The following is a 14,875-nucleotide window of genomic DNA, read 5'->3' as shown; positions in this document are numbered from 1 at the left end:
ACTGTATTTTGCCTACCAAATTGATTGGAATCCACTTGGGTAGAAATCGATGCACTTCTCGGACGTCTTTGAGGTGAAGCTTGAGGCACATGTGAATTACTGGAAAGATCGTCAGCTGGGGCCTCAATGTGATTGGTCGGCAGACTGACTCTTCGCCTCACTTCCGATGGAGGCTGATCGTTCGGATCGTCAGAAACAACAAGGTCTGTTTTAGTATTAACATTATCAACAATAACATCGGTATTAGTAGTAGAATAGCTAGGATCACAGAATTGCGAAATCGTTGGAATTTTTTCAACGGCAGGCACTTGTTGTGTTCCAGTTGCTGTTGCTGTTGTTGTTGTGCCTTCATCGGTTGCGCTGAACTCAACATTATCACTGACTGGAAGGTCGATTGCATCTAGACTAGAATTGGTTTGGTTGGACGGCTCTATTTCTACTGACACAGCACTGTTTTCAACAATTGGCACATAATTAGATTTATTATTATCACTAACGCTATGTTTATCACCTACGTCGCCCTGACCTTCTTCATTTAACGTCACTGGTGCAGGCGACACATTTTCGCAACTATCACCACTATTGTCCGCCGCGCACTTATCATCGCCTGATTTGGCTGGTTCACTTTCATCCCTGCTGTCCAGAAAAGTGTCCTTTTTCTCGGTTAAATCCTCAGTAGGTGTAAGATACCGTTCAGACTCACTGTCGATGACCTCTTTGTCAACACTCCTAACGGGGCTGAGTGCAACCGACCCAGTGATCACCGAGGCTTCGCCGTTTTTGGCATTAAGCTCGGTTTGGTTCTCGGGATTCGGCCCATTTGAGCAAACCACGTTCTCCTCCTGCAAGTCCAGCAGTTTTTCCGACTTTGACAGAATTTCCTGCACGATTTCCTCAATAAATTGATTCTTTTGCTGAGCTTCATTAAACACCACACGCGCTGGACTCCCAAAGCTGGTGCTGCTGCCCGTATGGACTCCGTTACATATCGGGGAGTTGGCCGACCGGTCTTCCCCGATTGGCGAACCCTGAGAAAACGGCGACTCTTTGTCGACTTTATTATCACTGAACAAATCACTAGTCCTGGAATCCAGCGAAACACCTTCACTGTCCTCGTGTTTCGCTATGTACGAGACTGGACTGCCTTCGGACATTGTCGAGTTATAGTCGCAGCTGCAGACCTGCTCGCTTTTGTCATTTTCATTGAGCTCGATTTCCTGGATGATCGGCCGACGATTGTGCCACGATTCTTCCTCAGGCCGACATCCATTGTGCACGTTTTGCGGCTGGCCGTGCCAACCGGAAATTGTACTTATCGGGTGTTGTTGTCTTAAAAGAGGATCGGTTATTTCGTCCGCTCTGTGCCGCTCGTAGTGTTCGTAGACTTGGGAGAATTGCAGCTTGAATTCCTCGTATGAAACCTGAAAAAACATTAAACCTTTCAGATTTTAAACAGCAAATGCCTAAAAAGTTGACCAAAGTTAGGAGATCGCTAATATTTTCAACGTTTACAGATGCCACTTTACCACCTCAGTTTTCAGTGCGTTATAAGTTCAACAGCAAGCGCTTTTTAAGACCAATTTTCCTGTTCATATATTCGAGTTTTTCGTATTTCCTGGTCCATTACAAAATGTTCAGCTTTGAAGATGTTTGCAAACGAAATATCTGTGGCGTCTGCGGTCACAAAACTGAAGAAAACGTGCAAATTCGTATTAAAATAAATGAAACTTTTGGCATTTAAACATTTAAAAAGCTACACGTGCTCTATGTAATTGGCTACGGAATGGATATCAAGTTTTTCTGATTCTCGATAAGGACATTTTCAATGCTTAATCTATTGGCTTCTAGTAGATTTTGATTTGATGTAGATTTTCAATGCGACAAAAATCGGCAAAAAATTCCAAAGCTGTAATATTTTAGGGACTTATTGAGCCATTCCTTCTCTATCCAAGGAATTGGGGGATAGACTTCCGAGGCCATTCCTTGAAACTTATGGGTATTTCGGGTTTTTAGGCCGTCGTTCGGTAGAATTTGTTTGTTTTTTTGTTTGTAGAATAGTTCTGCGGAAGAACTAAACGGGTTCTGATGAGAACAGTGTAAACGTTCAAGCAAACCACTTCTGAAGATGCAAGCCACACGTGCTTGCGAAACGTCAAGAATAAATTCTAACGAACGACGGCCTAAAAACCCGAAAAACCCATTAGTTTAATTACCTCTTGGGTTTGGCGTGCTGTGTTTCCTAGTTAGGAATTTTTGAAAATAACTGTCTATTGGAAATTTAGATTTTTTTAGCGACTTGAAGTTGGGTTGAAATTTTTAAAAGCTCTTCAAAATTACTATCAACTTTCTTATTTCTGGAGCCTATTTAATAAGCGATCCTGCCGGTATCTAGTTGTTGGTATTCCATTAATGATTTTTTAAAAATTACTACTGCTGGATCCGAGTCCATTTATTTGTTCAGTATTTAATGTGCACAAAATCCGGTAAAATTTTCAAATGAAGAACGATTTATCGTTTTATAGACCAAAGTTCGCTCTATCCAAAGAGATACCAAACAAGTGTCTCTCTTTTTCCGTCTTTTAGCAACGAATTGTTTTTAGATAATTCGTTGCCAACTCAACAGCTTCAGTTTTCAATCTACTTAAACTTTGGAAAAAATTGCCAAAATTACCATATATTTCTGCCTTTATGGGGCCAGGGACCCATTTCTATTTCACCAGCTAATTTCTCGCCCTTGGAAGTGTTCAGCTTTTTAATGTATTCTATTGATTCATTTTTTAAATTATTTATCTGATTCACTGATTTGTGGCTTTAGTATTCAATGCGCAAAAAGTCTGGAAGAATTACCAAACCAGTAACAATTTACCAGTTTATAGACCTAAGTTTGGTCTATTCAACGAACTTCCGAGCAAATTTTTGCCTCTTCTTGGTTTGGAGCAGCACATTTTTGAAAATGCGTCTATTGCGTCTCGCTTGACTTACCGTGTCAGTTTTTAACACGTTCAGACTTTGAAAAATTTGCCAAAATTACTATCAATTTATCTACGTATAGGGCCACATTGTCCCTCTTTAGGAAGCTTTCCTGCAAGTGCCTAGCTTTTTTATTGTCTCATTTGAAAAATTTTGATTTTTCGCGTGCATAATCACAAAATTAGTAACAATTTCCCGATTAATAAGCTGAATTTGCTCTCTTTACTAAGATTCCGAACAAGTGTCTGTCTTTCCTCACATTTTAGCAACAAATTTTTGAAATTTAATCCTCCTTTGCGTCTAAGATGCAAGTTGTACACACTGGTCAATTTCCGATATTAGTAGCAATTTTTCGAGTTTTAGATCCAAAATTTCTCTCTTTAGTGAGATATCGAACAAGTGTCTAGTTGATCAAGAACTTCAGAATTCAGTACATACACCTTTGGGCAAAATCACCTAATTAGACCCAATTTCCAGTTTTATAGTCAAGTTTGTTGAATTCAATCAGCTAATTAACAAGTGGCTACTGCTTTTAAATTGCTCTCTACAATTTTTAAAAAATAGCTCGCTGTTGCAACTTCAGTCATGCCAAAGCGAAAAAATATGATGAAACATTCCCAGGCTTACAAAGCCAATTAGTGCCTACTTAATTGGCTACTGAACAATTGTAGAGCTTTTCTCGTTTTCTGCTTAGAAATGACCGAAAAAAATATAAGCTATTCAGTGTGCTTGCATCTATCGATCAATGTCTGCCCAAGGAATTTCCGCCGCATTTTTGCTGTTGAAATATTTACCTTCGAATGGACAATTGCCAAAGTATCGACCCAAACTCGCCAGCCTCCGTACTCGTACTTGATGGCATGATGCAGTAGCATCCGAAACAATGCATAAACCATATCGGATAGTTTTTGCTCTTCGGTGTTTTGAGGATGAATATAAGCCATCGCTATCAGCCATTCCTGCCAAACGGACATCTGCAGGACCGTCCGTCGATTCTCGCGATTGTTGTTGCACAACAAAGTCATGTCGGACAGAAACAGTTTCTTCACCTCCAGCAGCTGATCGGTCTGTTTGGATTGACGCACTAGAGTGGCAACCACTTTGAGAATCACTAAAAAATAAACGTTTTATTAACAGGGAAGTTGCTTAACTAGACGAACTTACTAGGGTTCTCCAGCCTGAAATGCGACTCGGGTTCCGGATGTCTGGTGTAAAGAATCTGCTGGCTGATGTGTTCAGTCATGATCTCATAGAGCACGTTGTAGGTGGGCAAGGAAAGCGACTCTTCATTGAGCAACAGTCGATCAGTGAGCAACGTGTACAAGTTATACGGGCTCATCACGTCGTACTTCCGCTTGTGGGTGCTTCGGCTCAAAAAAAATCCCAACAGCTTCAAAGCTTGCAGTCGGATCAGCTGGCTGTCCATCGCCATCAGCTTGAATATTGTTCGCACACCCTGTTTCATATCAAAAGCAGGCACCATGCAAGAGGGATGCTCCGACATCAAGGAGATTAACATTTGCAGCACGTCGTGCAAATTCTCATCCTCGTGCACGGTCGTTAGATAGTTGAGGACGCTTTGCAGTTCGTCGTCTTTCACTCCGTTCCCGATCATTATCAACTGTTTGAGAAACAGCAGAATGTACGCCCTAATTGCCAGAATGTCCTTTTGAGCTGGCCGGGGACCATCTGGAAAATGTATTAGCTTTTTAGCATCACGGACAGAAAATGTTCTCAATTTCTAGCAAATTAAAGCTACGCGAACATTTTGTCAACGAAGATCAGGATCATTTGGCCACGAAACTCCTGCTTAGTGTGAGTAGACAATTTTGAGAATTTTGCGTAATTGATTCAAAAGTATTAGATTCGAATTATACGAATAAGGGCAAACATCCAGTTTAGTTCTTTGATTTTTAGTTTTTCCTAGTTCCAAATTTTACAATTTTGGGCAATTTTTGGGAAATTTTCTTATTGGAAATCTCGCTTATTTTCCAGAGAGGGATTCACTTTAGACATTTTTTCAACTGAGGTAGCTTACAGCTTGAAGTCATTCACTGAATAAGAAGTTGCATGTATGAATTGGCGCGTTTTGTTCCTTTCGAATTATACAGCAGTTCTTCAAAAAATCGTTCACAACTTGCACGTTTATATTCGAAAATTGGTAGCTCCGAAACCACAACAGTAAGGAACCTGAAATTTCCATTGAAGGGAAAGAATTGTTCCAACTGCGAATAGGAGTTCTTTTGCTTCCCTTGTATCATGATGAGAATTTTCGAATTTTTTTCAATCGAATACTATACTTTTTTCTTCTAAGTTCATGGCTATTTAAAAAATATGTTGCCCCAAATCTACTGAAGTCATAGAATGAGGAAATATACTCGAGATGAAGAATATTTTCGTGTACGAATCCTGGATAATTTGAGTCAGTAGAGATATAAAGCAATTATTTTTAAATTATTATTTACAATTTGCAAGGTAAAAACTTCGTAGCTTCAAAAGCAATACTGTTGGAAACTTGGAATTTCTCCTGAAGAACAAGAATAGTCGCAGTTGTAATTTTTTGAGTCAAAATAACAATTTTCTCCAAAATTGTTTCTCCATTGAAAACATGATTGCTTCAAATTTAGGGAAGTTATCAACTGAAAATATTTACTGAATATAAAGCAGGAAGAAGCCATACATTGTCATAAAATTTGCTTAACTAAAAATAAACAGGGATTTTCTTAAAAATTATTTTTATTATTTGCACGGCAAATTTCAAAAATTCGTATCTTCGAAAGCAAAATATCCAAAAGCTCCAAATTTCCATTGAAGAACGAGAATAGTCATTACTGTGAGTGGAAGAAGTTTTACTTCAGTTGAATATACCGGCGGTTTTTGAGAATTCGACTTCTTCTCAATTTCAAGTTTATTTTAAAGTTCTTAGCTATTTTTTTATTATTGCTTGAAATGCAATGCAAGTTATAGACTGAAAATACAAACTAAAGATTAAAAGAGTTGCGTGTAAGACATCTGCGCTATTTACAATTGAGTTTCAATGGTATACTAGATATACAGCATTTTTTTTCATGAACATTTGCAGCGTAATATTGAAAAATTCGTAGCTGCGAAAGCGAAACAGTGAGAAACCTGAAATTTCCATTGAAGGGCAAGATTAGTCATAACTGCAAGTGAAAAAAGTTCCGCTTCAGTTGAATCATAGGACAGATTTTGGTAAATTTTCGCATTCGAAACCACAATTTTCCTTAAAAGTTCTGATCTATTTTTTTCATTAATGCTCCAAATCTGCTGCAGCCAGAAACTGAAGATGTAGATTAGTTGCCTGTCATAATTCTCTGCAATTTATTTTGTCTGGTGTCTAGGATAGACTTTATTTTAATGTTTGAAAACAGCGGCTTTTGAAAACATCAATTGAAATCCTCAAGGCTGTTTAAAAAGTAGTAGGTAGCTGCGAAAGGAAAACTGTTAAACACCGACAATTTTTAGTGAACAATTAGGTTTAGGAGCTTTGTTTTCATTGCGCTGAAGGATTGAATATGGACCTTTTCATTGACCCGAAGTAAAGAAACTTATGGCTTGATTAAGAAGAAAAGCTTCATCTGAACTCGACTGTCTTCAGACGACGCAGTCAATTTTTAAAAATTTCTGCAATCCCATAGGGAGCCAACAATCCATGCAAATTCTTAAAAATCATTCGGTGTTCAGGAAGACTGAAGCTCGACATTTAGATAGTTCTATAGGGCGAAATAGAATAAGCGCTTGGACTTTAAAGAAAATAAAAATAAAAAGTGTTCTCATAACTCACTAGTGTATGACACACATTATTCATGCAACTCCAATGTATTCAATTTATATATTTTTACACAGCACAGGCCAACCTTCTAGGTTGAAATAAGTTGATAAAAAATAAAGTCCAATAAAAGCGAAAGTTGTAAATTTTGAATTAATTTTCACGAATGAAGTTTGCCAAACTCCAACAGCTCGGCTTCTGTTCAACAGAGAAATCACTTTTTAAAGCATATCCGCAGTTCATTCCTCCAATGTTATTTTTAATTTAGTGCGGGCAACAAGTTGACATTTTGGCCAACCAGCCAACAAGCCTGTTTTTCAGGAACTATTAAAAAAACACATTAATCATATCTAATACAGGCCTCAATAAACAGTTCCTTTCATACCTTTTGTCGCTCATAAGCTTCCTGATCGATAATCCATCAGGTATCAAAGCGAATATGCGCTAATTGTAGCAAGATCTTTTCCAACTCATGCAGATTTAATCAAGACTTTAATTATTACTTCGTTACGAGCACAAGCAGGCGCGAAATTTAATATTCGAAGGTAAATTTAACAAGGTGAATACTAATAGGCGGATAATTGGAAAGTCTAAAAGAAGTAACATCAAGCAGAGCAAGAGCACTCGAAAATTGCAATTAAATAACCCAGTTTTAATCATCACTTTCATGGAATGCTTAAACTTCAATCAGCAATATTAATTCAGAAAAATGTGATTTGCTGCTTACCAAGTCCTTTGGGCGTTATTCCACTTTTCGATCTCGGATTCACCACCCAGTAGTAGTACTTTAGGGTGTGAACGGTTTGCAGCACTGTGGAGACTCTTCGCACGTTGGAGTAGATTTGAGTGTCCGAGAGGAATTCTGTGGCCAAATACGAGTAGAGGCGGGTCTGGACTGGAGCTGGCGTATAAATCCACAGGGCAGGATTGAAAAGTATATGGTCTAACAGCTGCCAGGTCAAAAATGAAATGCAAAACAACTTTATTAAGATTATTCAACACTGCCCCCCGTACTTACCCATGAATGCATTGATTATAACGAAAATATTGTCAATTAATTGGAAACACTGGACAGTTACATTAAGAGCGAAGTTTACAGCACAAGAACATAGACACAAAGATAACCCAGAAATGATGGTGAAATAAGCAAGGAGCCAGCTCTAATTGATGCGTCCAGTATTGACGAAAAATTCTTTAAAAACTGCCAATTTAAAGTTAGTGTATGGTTTAGAGCTGCGACAACAATAACAGTTAGTATTTCACCCTTAGAAAAGACTGGAAGAATAATGGAGAAAGCTTTCAAATAGGCAAGAAAAATCAAGAACATGCTTGGATAAGTACAGGGGTTAAATACAAAAGCAAATCGAGTACAATTAACATATAACCGTGGTAACATTGTTGTAGGTGTTTCGTTCTAAGCATCTTTTCAAATTTTAAAATCATTTATGCGTCTCTAAATGGAGTGTAAACTTATGTACATTTTGCAATGTAAACTTTATAAAAAATATATTTTATTGCACAGTCAAATGAACATTAGAAGAAACTTAAAAAAGTGAAATATTACACAAAAAAACAACAGGAAATTTCAATTAATTCATCTTAATGAACGTGAAAATTGCGCATTCAAAACCGATATAAGTTTCATTAAAAGCAAGTGATTAACACCAAAATCAAACAAAAGCAAAATGCGAGCCTACAAAAATTTTTTTTGGAGTAACTGATTCTAAACCAAAAATTAAATTTCTTTCAATACCGAGCATGTTAACATGTACCAAACCAAAACAGAGTAATGAAAGAAAATAAAAACGCACGCAGTAGCAAAATAAAATTAATTAAATAAATCTCACCTGCTTAAGCAGCAACTCGCTATTAGCACTAAGGCAAGTGACTAGATATTTTGTCAAACTTAAAAAAGATCCCAAAACTTCGATGGTCAGATGATCTCTGGATGATCTTTGCAGCATGAAGCTGATGACTAGAAATCCACGATTCTGGATCATGTGCTGTTGTACGGTTTGCGACGTTTCCACCAGTTCGCAAATAAATCCCAAAAGTTTCGAACTGAAACAATTATAACATTTCATAGACAAACTAACCATAGTAACCGATTTAACTAAATTTGCATTAAAAAATTCAGAATTTGCACTGAAGCGTTTCAGAAGTAAAGCAAAAAAATTGTAAGTTATATTAAAAGTAAAATGAGTGTCACATACACAAAAATTGAGAAAAATATAAAGTAAAATTTGTTGAATGAATTTACAGGATACACATTTACAGGATTTACATTTATTAATTTTGTTTATGGCTTTCCAAAGCCACAACACACAGACTTGGAGAGCGTTGAAATAAAATCACTCAGGAACTCTTAACAAAATCACATCGAATGCCATTAAAAAAAATGTTGCAAAACACCCAGAAAACTGATCACTATAGAGAAAATCACAAGAAAAGTACTGAAAAATACACCAATAAATACATAGAAGGAAGAAGTTTACAAATGAAAAAACCCTCTCAATTGGGATTAGCCCGCAAATCACCCATCCAGAAGCTTGTGAGTACGAAGCACAAAAAATTCCTCAGACTTCGTCGGGGGAAATCACTCTACTCCTGCTGTTTTGTTTGTACTTAAAAAATAAATATAAACAAAACCCGAAAAAACTACATTCCCTTAGTGGCGTTTCTGCAGCTCGTTTATTCTAGAACGCCATCCAGCACTTGGCTTTGAAAAAACCGGCCATAAAACACGGCCCAACAAGCAGCCATTTTTACACGCCAACAACTTCAATTTATTATCATTGGCTTTATGTTTATAGTTGCGTATTTGCTGACCGCCGGATGCTCAAATCGTTGTTTCCGCGGGGCCGTTTATTCGTTTTAATGTCCTAAAAAAAACACTTACCATAATGCGGAATCTTTCTTGATGTCAGATGAACCATTGCATTCGAATGGTAAGTCCAGTTGCGAAAATAATGGGAACAAAACTTGTATGCCCCCGATTGAATTTAACGTACTGTGGATGGAGTGAGTTATCACAGCCTTCACATCCTGAAAGAAAATATTCGGTAAGTTTTGAAGTTTTCGAAAATTTGACCACCATTAGGCCGCCTATTCAATAAAAGAGACAAAACAAAGAACGAACTCGTTAATTGGGGTTCTAAAATATTCCTGCAGCGCCATAATCATTATCTTTCATTAGGGAAACCTTTGCAATCTTTTGGACGCTTTGTGGTTCAGATTTACCCAAATTATTTTAATGCAAAAATTATGGATCCATAACAATTACGGTTTGGAAAACAGAAAAACAACGGTTTTCCTTAGTGCCATTTCATTATCATTAGTGTAGTTGTGCAAAGACATGCAGCGATAGGGTGGCTGGACACCAATCTAATAATTGCGTACAAAGCGTAACGAAATTCTCTCGCAAAAATATTTATTTTTGGCTAAACGGTTTCCATTTAAATGGAGCGGAGGCAGATTTGCCTGGATTTGGCCTAAATCCGCTTCTATTCCGATGTGAAATTTTGAAAAAAGGCAGAAGGAATGTTCACAGACACAATGTTATTTCGAACCCGAGTTTATTCCATTTCGGTTGTTCCTTAAAAATACAACAAATTTAGCTAAAAAAATATTTACTGTCAGCTAAGTTTCATCTCATAGAGTCTAAGTAGAAAATTTATTAAAACTGATAAAATCAACTTTTTATCTATCTATCTATCTGAAAAATATATTATGTTTTTTTCATTTCTTGAGTCGTAATAATTAAAAAAGTAAAATAAAACAAAAACTGAAACGTGTGTCATACACACTAAAGTTGTGCAAATATGTGATTGTCTTCAGCGTAAAACGCTTCTCCATTTCTTCGATTCAATTTGCAAAATTATCAGCTACAAGTGATCCAAATGGAATATTCCAAAGCTGTGCAAACAAACACCGTCAAATCCAGCTGGTCAATGGAAATTTTTGTAAATATGAAGCAAAAGAAAAGTAAAATGTGTGTCATTCACACTTAAATTGTGAAACGATTAATTTTAGAGTCAGGGCACGGTAAAGATTATTTTTTCATGTAAAATTTTATTGAAATTGTGTGATTATTTGGAACCAGCGGAATAACTAAAATTTCTCGTATTTTTTCTAACCGTGCATGTTTTAACAATTTACTGTTTCTTAAAACTCGCATTCATTTGTGTTTGGGCTGCAGCTGAAGATTTTTTTTTTTATTTTTCGAATCAGTTTACAACAATCCGAATTAGAAACGGTACAATCAGCGTTGATTCCATTTTGTTCCTATTTGAAAAACAATCACAATAGTCAAGAAAACGTCTGCGATACACTCGAAAGTTCGGCAGACAGTTACATTTATTAATCGCTAAAGCAAATGTAGAGTAAACCTTCCAAAAATGTTTTATTGAGTTCCACTATGAAAATGAAGAAAGGTGGGTCATGCTTTCGCAAATTATGAATATTTTTCTGAAGTATGGTTTCAGAAAAACGCCTCTGTAGGCGCAATCCCTTCGTCTTTGCAAACCAGAAATTATTTTTTTAGCGCGTCCAAAAAAATAAATGGCTCCAGGTTTTTAAAAGTTCACTTTAGCATAATGTGCTTTGATAGTTTGAGAAGGAATAATTCAAAGAGAAAATGTCGCAAAAACTGGACGCACAAAACTTTCCATAAATGGAATAAATTGATAATAATTTGTTGTCGATGTTTTGATTTTTATTAAAACAAGGTGTGCGTCATACATTGTGCCATTATGAAAAATTAAAAAAATTAATTTCACAAATTCTATTTAAATGCGAACTGTGGTACTAATTCATGGACAATAATATGAAACACCACGCAAAAAGTATGCAAACAAATTCGCATAGAATTGAGCTTATTACAAAATGTTCGATTTACCTTACAATCGGCGTATAAAAAGAGCTCATTTCCTTGAGATGCCCATGAAAAATTTGAGCAAACAAACCAAAATTAAAGCAAGCAAAGGTGACTGCTTTCGCTGCCTGGCAAAGGATTTATGGATGCTCAATCTGAACCGTATCAAGCAAAGTTAATAGAAGAAAAACCATTTTACGCTAAATTGAAAAGGCTGCAGTATATAAAATGGATCTGCTGTTTATCTGCTTTTGAAATTAAAATGGTAATATTATACTTACTTGCAACATGAGCGCATGGGGTGTATGGACGAAATAGGATACATTTCCTTTGGGAGCGGATTGCAAACATAACTGCGTATCGGTTGCAACTGGGTTATACATAAATACAATGGCACTGGACAGTTTCCCATCGTACAACACCTGCGGAATTAGACCATTAATTTTGAGCAGAAATTACGATTTAACTAGAACACACTGTCAACAAACAGGCGCTTGAAAAGCAGCTACAAAAAAAACATACAAAACACTATAAATACTGCAATGAAATACTATTTGGAAAGTTGAAAGTTAATTAATGCCATGCTGAAGATATTTGACCCATTGAATGGATTTAATTAAGCCTTGTGATGGCCGTTATTCCAATTCGGCTGTATGCAAATGAATTCGCCCTATCGAGCTGCAAAAAGCAAATGTAGATTTCATAATAATCCCGGAATAATTTTAATTAAAACGGAGTCCCTAAAAATTGAGAATGCCGAAACGGGATTTTAATTTAAACATCACATGGAAAGGCCGGTAATTTGCATTCGAATAAACATATTGGTATAGGAATTCATTAAAATCAGCTGTGCATTAAAAAGTGACAAACCAGGCGAGTTAAATCTGCAAATTAAAACAAACAAAAACAAAATCTGCTTACTGTTCGTGCATCTGACGGCGTAATAATAACCATGCTTTGTGTTTTTTCCTCACTACTCTCACTCACCCTTCTGTGATTGTCTGGCAAGTTAATATTGCACTCGTTATCAAAACGAAACTGGCTCTGAAATTTACCATTTGGCAGAAATTAGTCACATTGAAAAAACATGAGCATGTAAACAGTTCTTGCTAAAATCACCATACTGGACCAATTGAAGTTAATAACTCTATTTATATCCATCCGCAACGCAGTAACTGTTTATTTGTGTGTTTTAAATGAAACTGCAAATGTATAACGTTTTGCCAGCTACAACACACGTCAGCATCATACAACATTAGACTTTGCCCAATCCAGACATGCAAGAAATATTACAAATACAACGGCCCGAAGGCCCGAACTTTGAATATTTGTCTACATGGAAACTCAATTTCCGGTTGTGAATATTCAAATATTTGCTTTGCAAAACGTCTGCACATAAATTAAATTGTCGTTTCTCGATCAACAGAATCTTAGAAAAAAAAAATAACTGGAAAAGCACTTGCCTTGTAACCAGGTCCTAATCGATGCATGGCACAAATTTGGTGTGTCGTCAAAGCCTCGCTGAACAGGTAGATGGCCGACATTTGACCACAAAATATCCGTTCTTCGTCTAGTTCGGGAGTCGCTCCTATGTAGCATTTATCGAAGGGCTGGAAAAAACAGTTCTTAATCCAACATTTCCTTTATACTGTGGAAAAACATGCACCAAACAAGACACGGTGAATATAAATAAAATAAACGCGAAATTGTTGAGCTTTTGCTCGACGAAATTCTATAATTTGAAATGAGATTGTTGCAAAGAAACTCGTTGGAACCAGAGTTCTATGCATGTAAATGTGTGTTCGAGCAAAGGCTATCGATGGATAAGGTGGAATATTCTCGCGGATCCAAAATTTTACCACTAGATAGAGAAATTAAAACACATTTCCTGCCGGAAGGTACAAGATACAGTCGTCGTTTCAAACATGACTACATTTTGGCTAAAATCTTCGCAAAAAATTGAGCAAGCGCGCTCGTTCTTCACGACTGGATGGAGACTTAAATAACACATTGATCAAGTGGAATTTTAATTGGGAAATTTTGGTAGTTTTCACACAAAAGGCAAATTTTCCAGACTTCGAGTTTTACGGGGCTTTAACAGAGTTGAACAATCATCCAGCCAGAAAGAGAAACTTGAGCCAGAAATGAGGGTCAGGAAATGCAAAATTAGAATATTATACAATTAAGTGCAAAATAAGGCTATAGGTTCAAACATGACTCTACCTTTGGGCTGATATTTCTAGAAACAATTGGACCAGCGTGCGCATTTCTACACCACTGAATAGAGAATTACGGACTTCATTCAGGAAGGCAAACTTTGATAAAAAAAATTGGTGGCAAACAATGTGAAATTGGAGTATTACACAATGAGGTGCAATATGCGGCGATCGGTTCAAACACGACTTTTTGTCTGATATCTCAGGCAAGAAATGAGTTAACACGCTCAGCTCTACAGCACTGGACAGAAAATTAAATCGTCTATTTATCGATAGTGCAATTTTAGTTGGAAAGTATTGAAAGTTTTCACATAAAAACCGAATATTTAACGCGATTCAGGAATGCCCAGGTAAGCAGCTCAAACATGACGCCGCCTTTTTGGTCATATCTCAGGAATGAAGGAAGGCTGGGCGTTCATTTCTACGCCACTACATATATATTTAAAATCTTCAGTCAGAAAGTAAAACTTCAGTCAGCAAGTAGAAGGTGAAAAAGCGAAATTTGAAAATTGCTCAAGGGAAAGTCATCGTTTGAAACATGGCTCCACCTTTCCGCGAATTTCTCCAGAAAGCTTGAAGCTGGCGCGTTCATTTCTACACCCCTGGATCGGGAACTGACTTTCCGACGAAAAGAAAAAGGCAAATTTTCAAAGTTGGTTTGACAAAATTGGGCAATCGCTTCAAACAGCACTCTCTCTTTTTGGCCATATCTGCAAAGCGATTTCAGTGACAGCGCTCGTTTTTATACCAATACATAGAGAATTAAAACTCGAGTCAGCAAGTAGAGAGAGAACAAAAAGAGCGAAATTTGAATATTACACTTTTGGCCATCGCTCCAGACATCGCTCTGCTTCTTGACTGATATCTCCGGAAGAAATTGACCTAGCGTCTTTATTGCTAAACCACTGAATATAGAACTAATTACTACACATCGCGCTTTGTATGAATTGTCACCAAATTTAGAGTCGTAAAATGCAAACGACTTTCTAAAAAAAGTCTTGCATATTCCCTGAGAATGAGTCAAAA

The 14,875-nt window shown here is 36.9% G+C and overlaps 1 protein-coding gene across 2 annotated transcripts in view; it reads right to left on the bottom strand.

Moving 5' to 3' along the window:
• LOC109542612 (neurobeachin) overlaps positions 1 to 14,875 on the bottom strand; it is a 183,255-nt gene that overhangs the window by 90,534 nt on the left and 77,846 nt on the right. For both annotated transcript variants that reach the window (XM_048661674.1, XM_048661675.1), the window contains exons 9-17: positions 13,097 to 13,243; positions 12,555 to 12,677; positions 11,915 to 12,055; positions 9,660 to 9,805; positions 8,608 to 8,821; positions 7,488 to 7,740; positions 4,135 to 4,659; positions 3,765 to 4,081; positions 17 to 1,421 (exon numbers count right to left, since the gene is read on the bottom strand). In XM_048661674.1, the coding sequence (XP_048517631.1) occupies positions 17 to 1,421; positions 3,765 to 4,081; positions 4,135 to 4,659; positions 7,488 to 7,740; positions 8,608 to 8,821; positions 9,660 to 9,805; positions 11,915 to 12,055; positions 12,555 to 12,677; positions 13,097 to 13,243 (3,271 nt within the window). The remainder of the gene's footprint in view (positions 1 to 16; positions 1,422 to 3,764; positions 4,082 to 4,134; positions 4,660 to 7,487; positions 7,741 to 8,607; positions 8,822 to 9,659; positions 9,806 to 11,914; positions 12,056 to 12,554; positions 12,678 to 13,096; positions 13,244 to 14,875) is intronic.

Source organism: Dendroctonus ponderosae, unplaced genomic scaffold, assembly GCF_020466585.1.
Source record: "Dendroctonus ponderosae isolate FM_Combo_2020 unplaced genomic scaffold, Dpon_F_20191213v2 Dpon_F_20191213_1, whole genome shotgun sequence".
Lineage (NCBI taxonomy): Eukaryota > Metazoa > Arthropoda > Insecta > Coleoptera > Curculionidae > Dendroctonus > Dendroctonus ponderosae.
The sequence above is the reverse complement of the archived record's forward strand: the minus strand, read 5'-3'. Positions and strand labels throughout refer to the sequence as shown.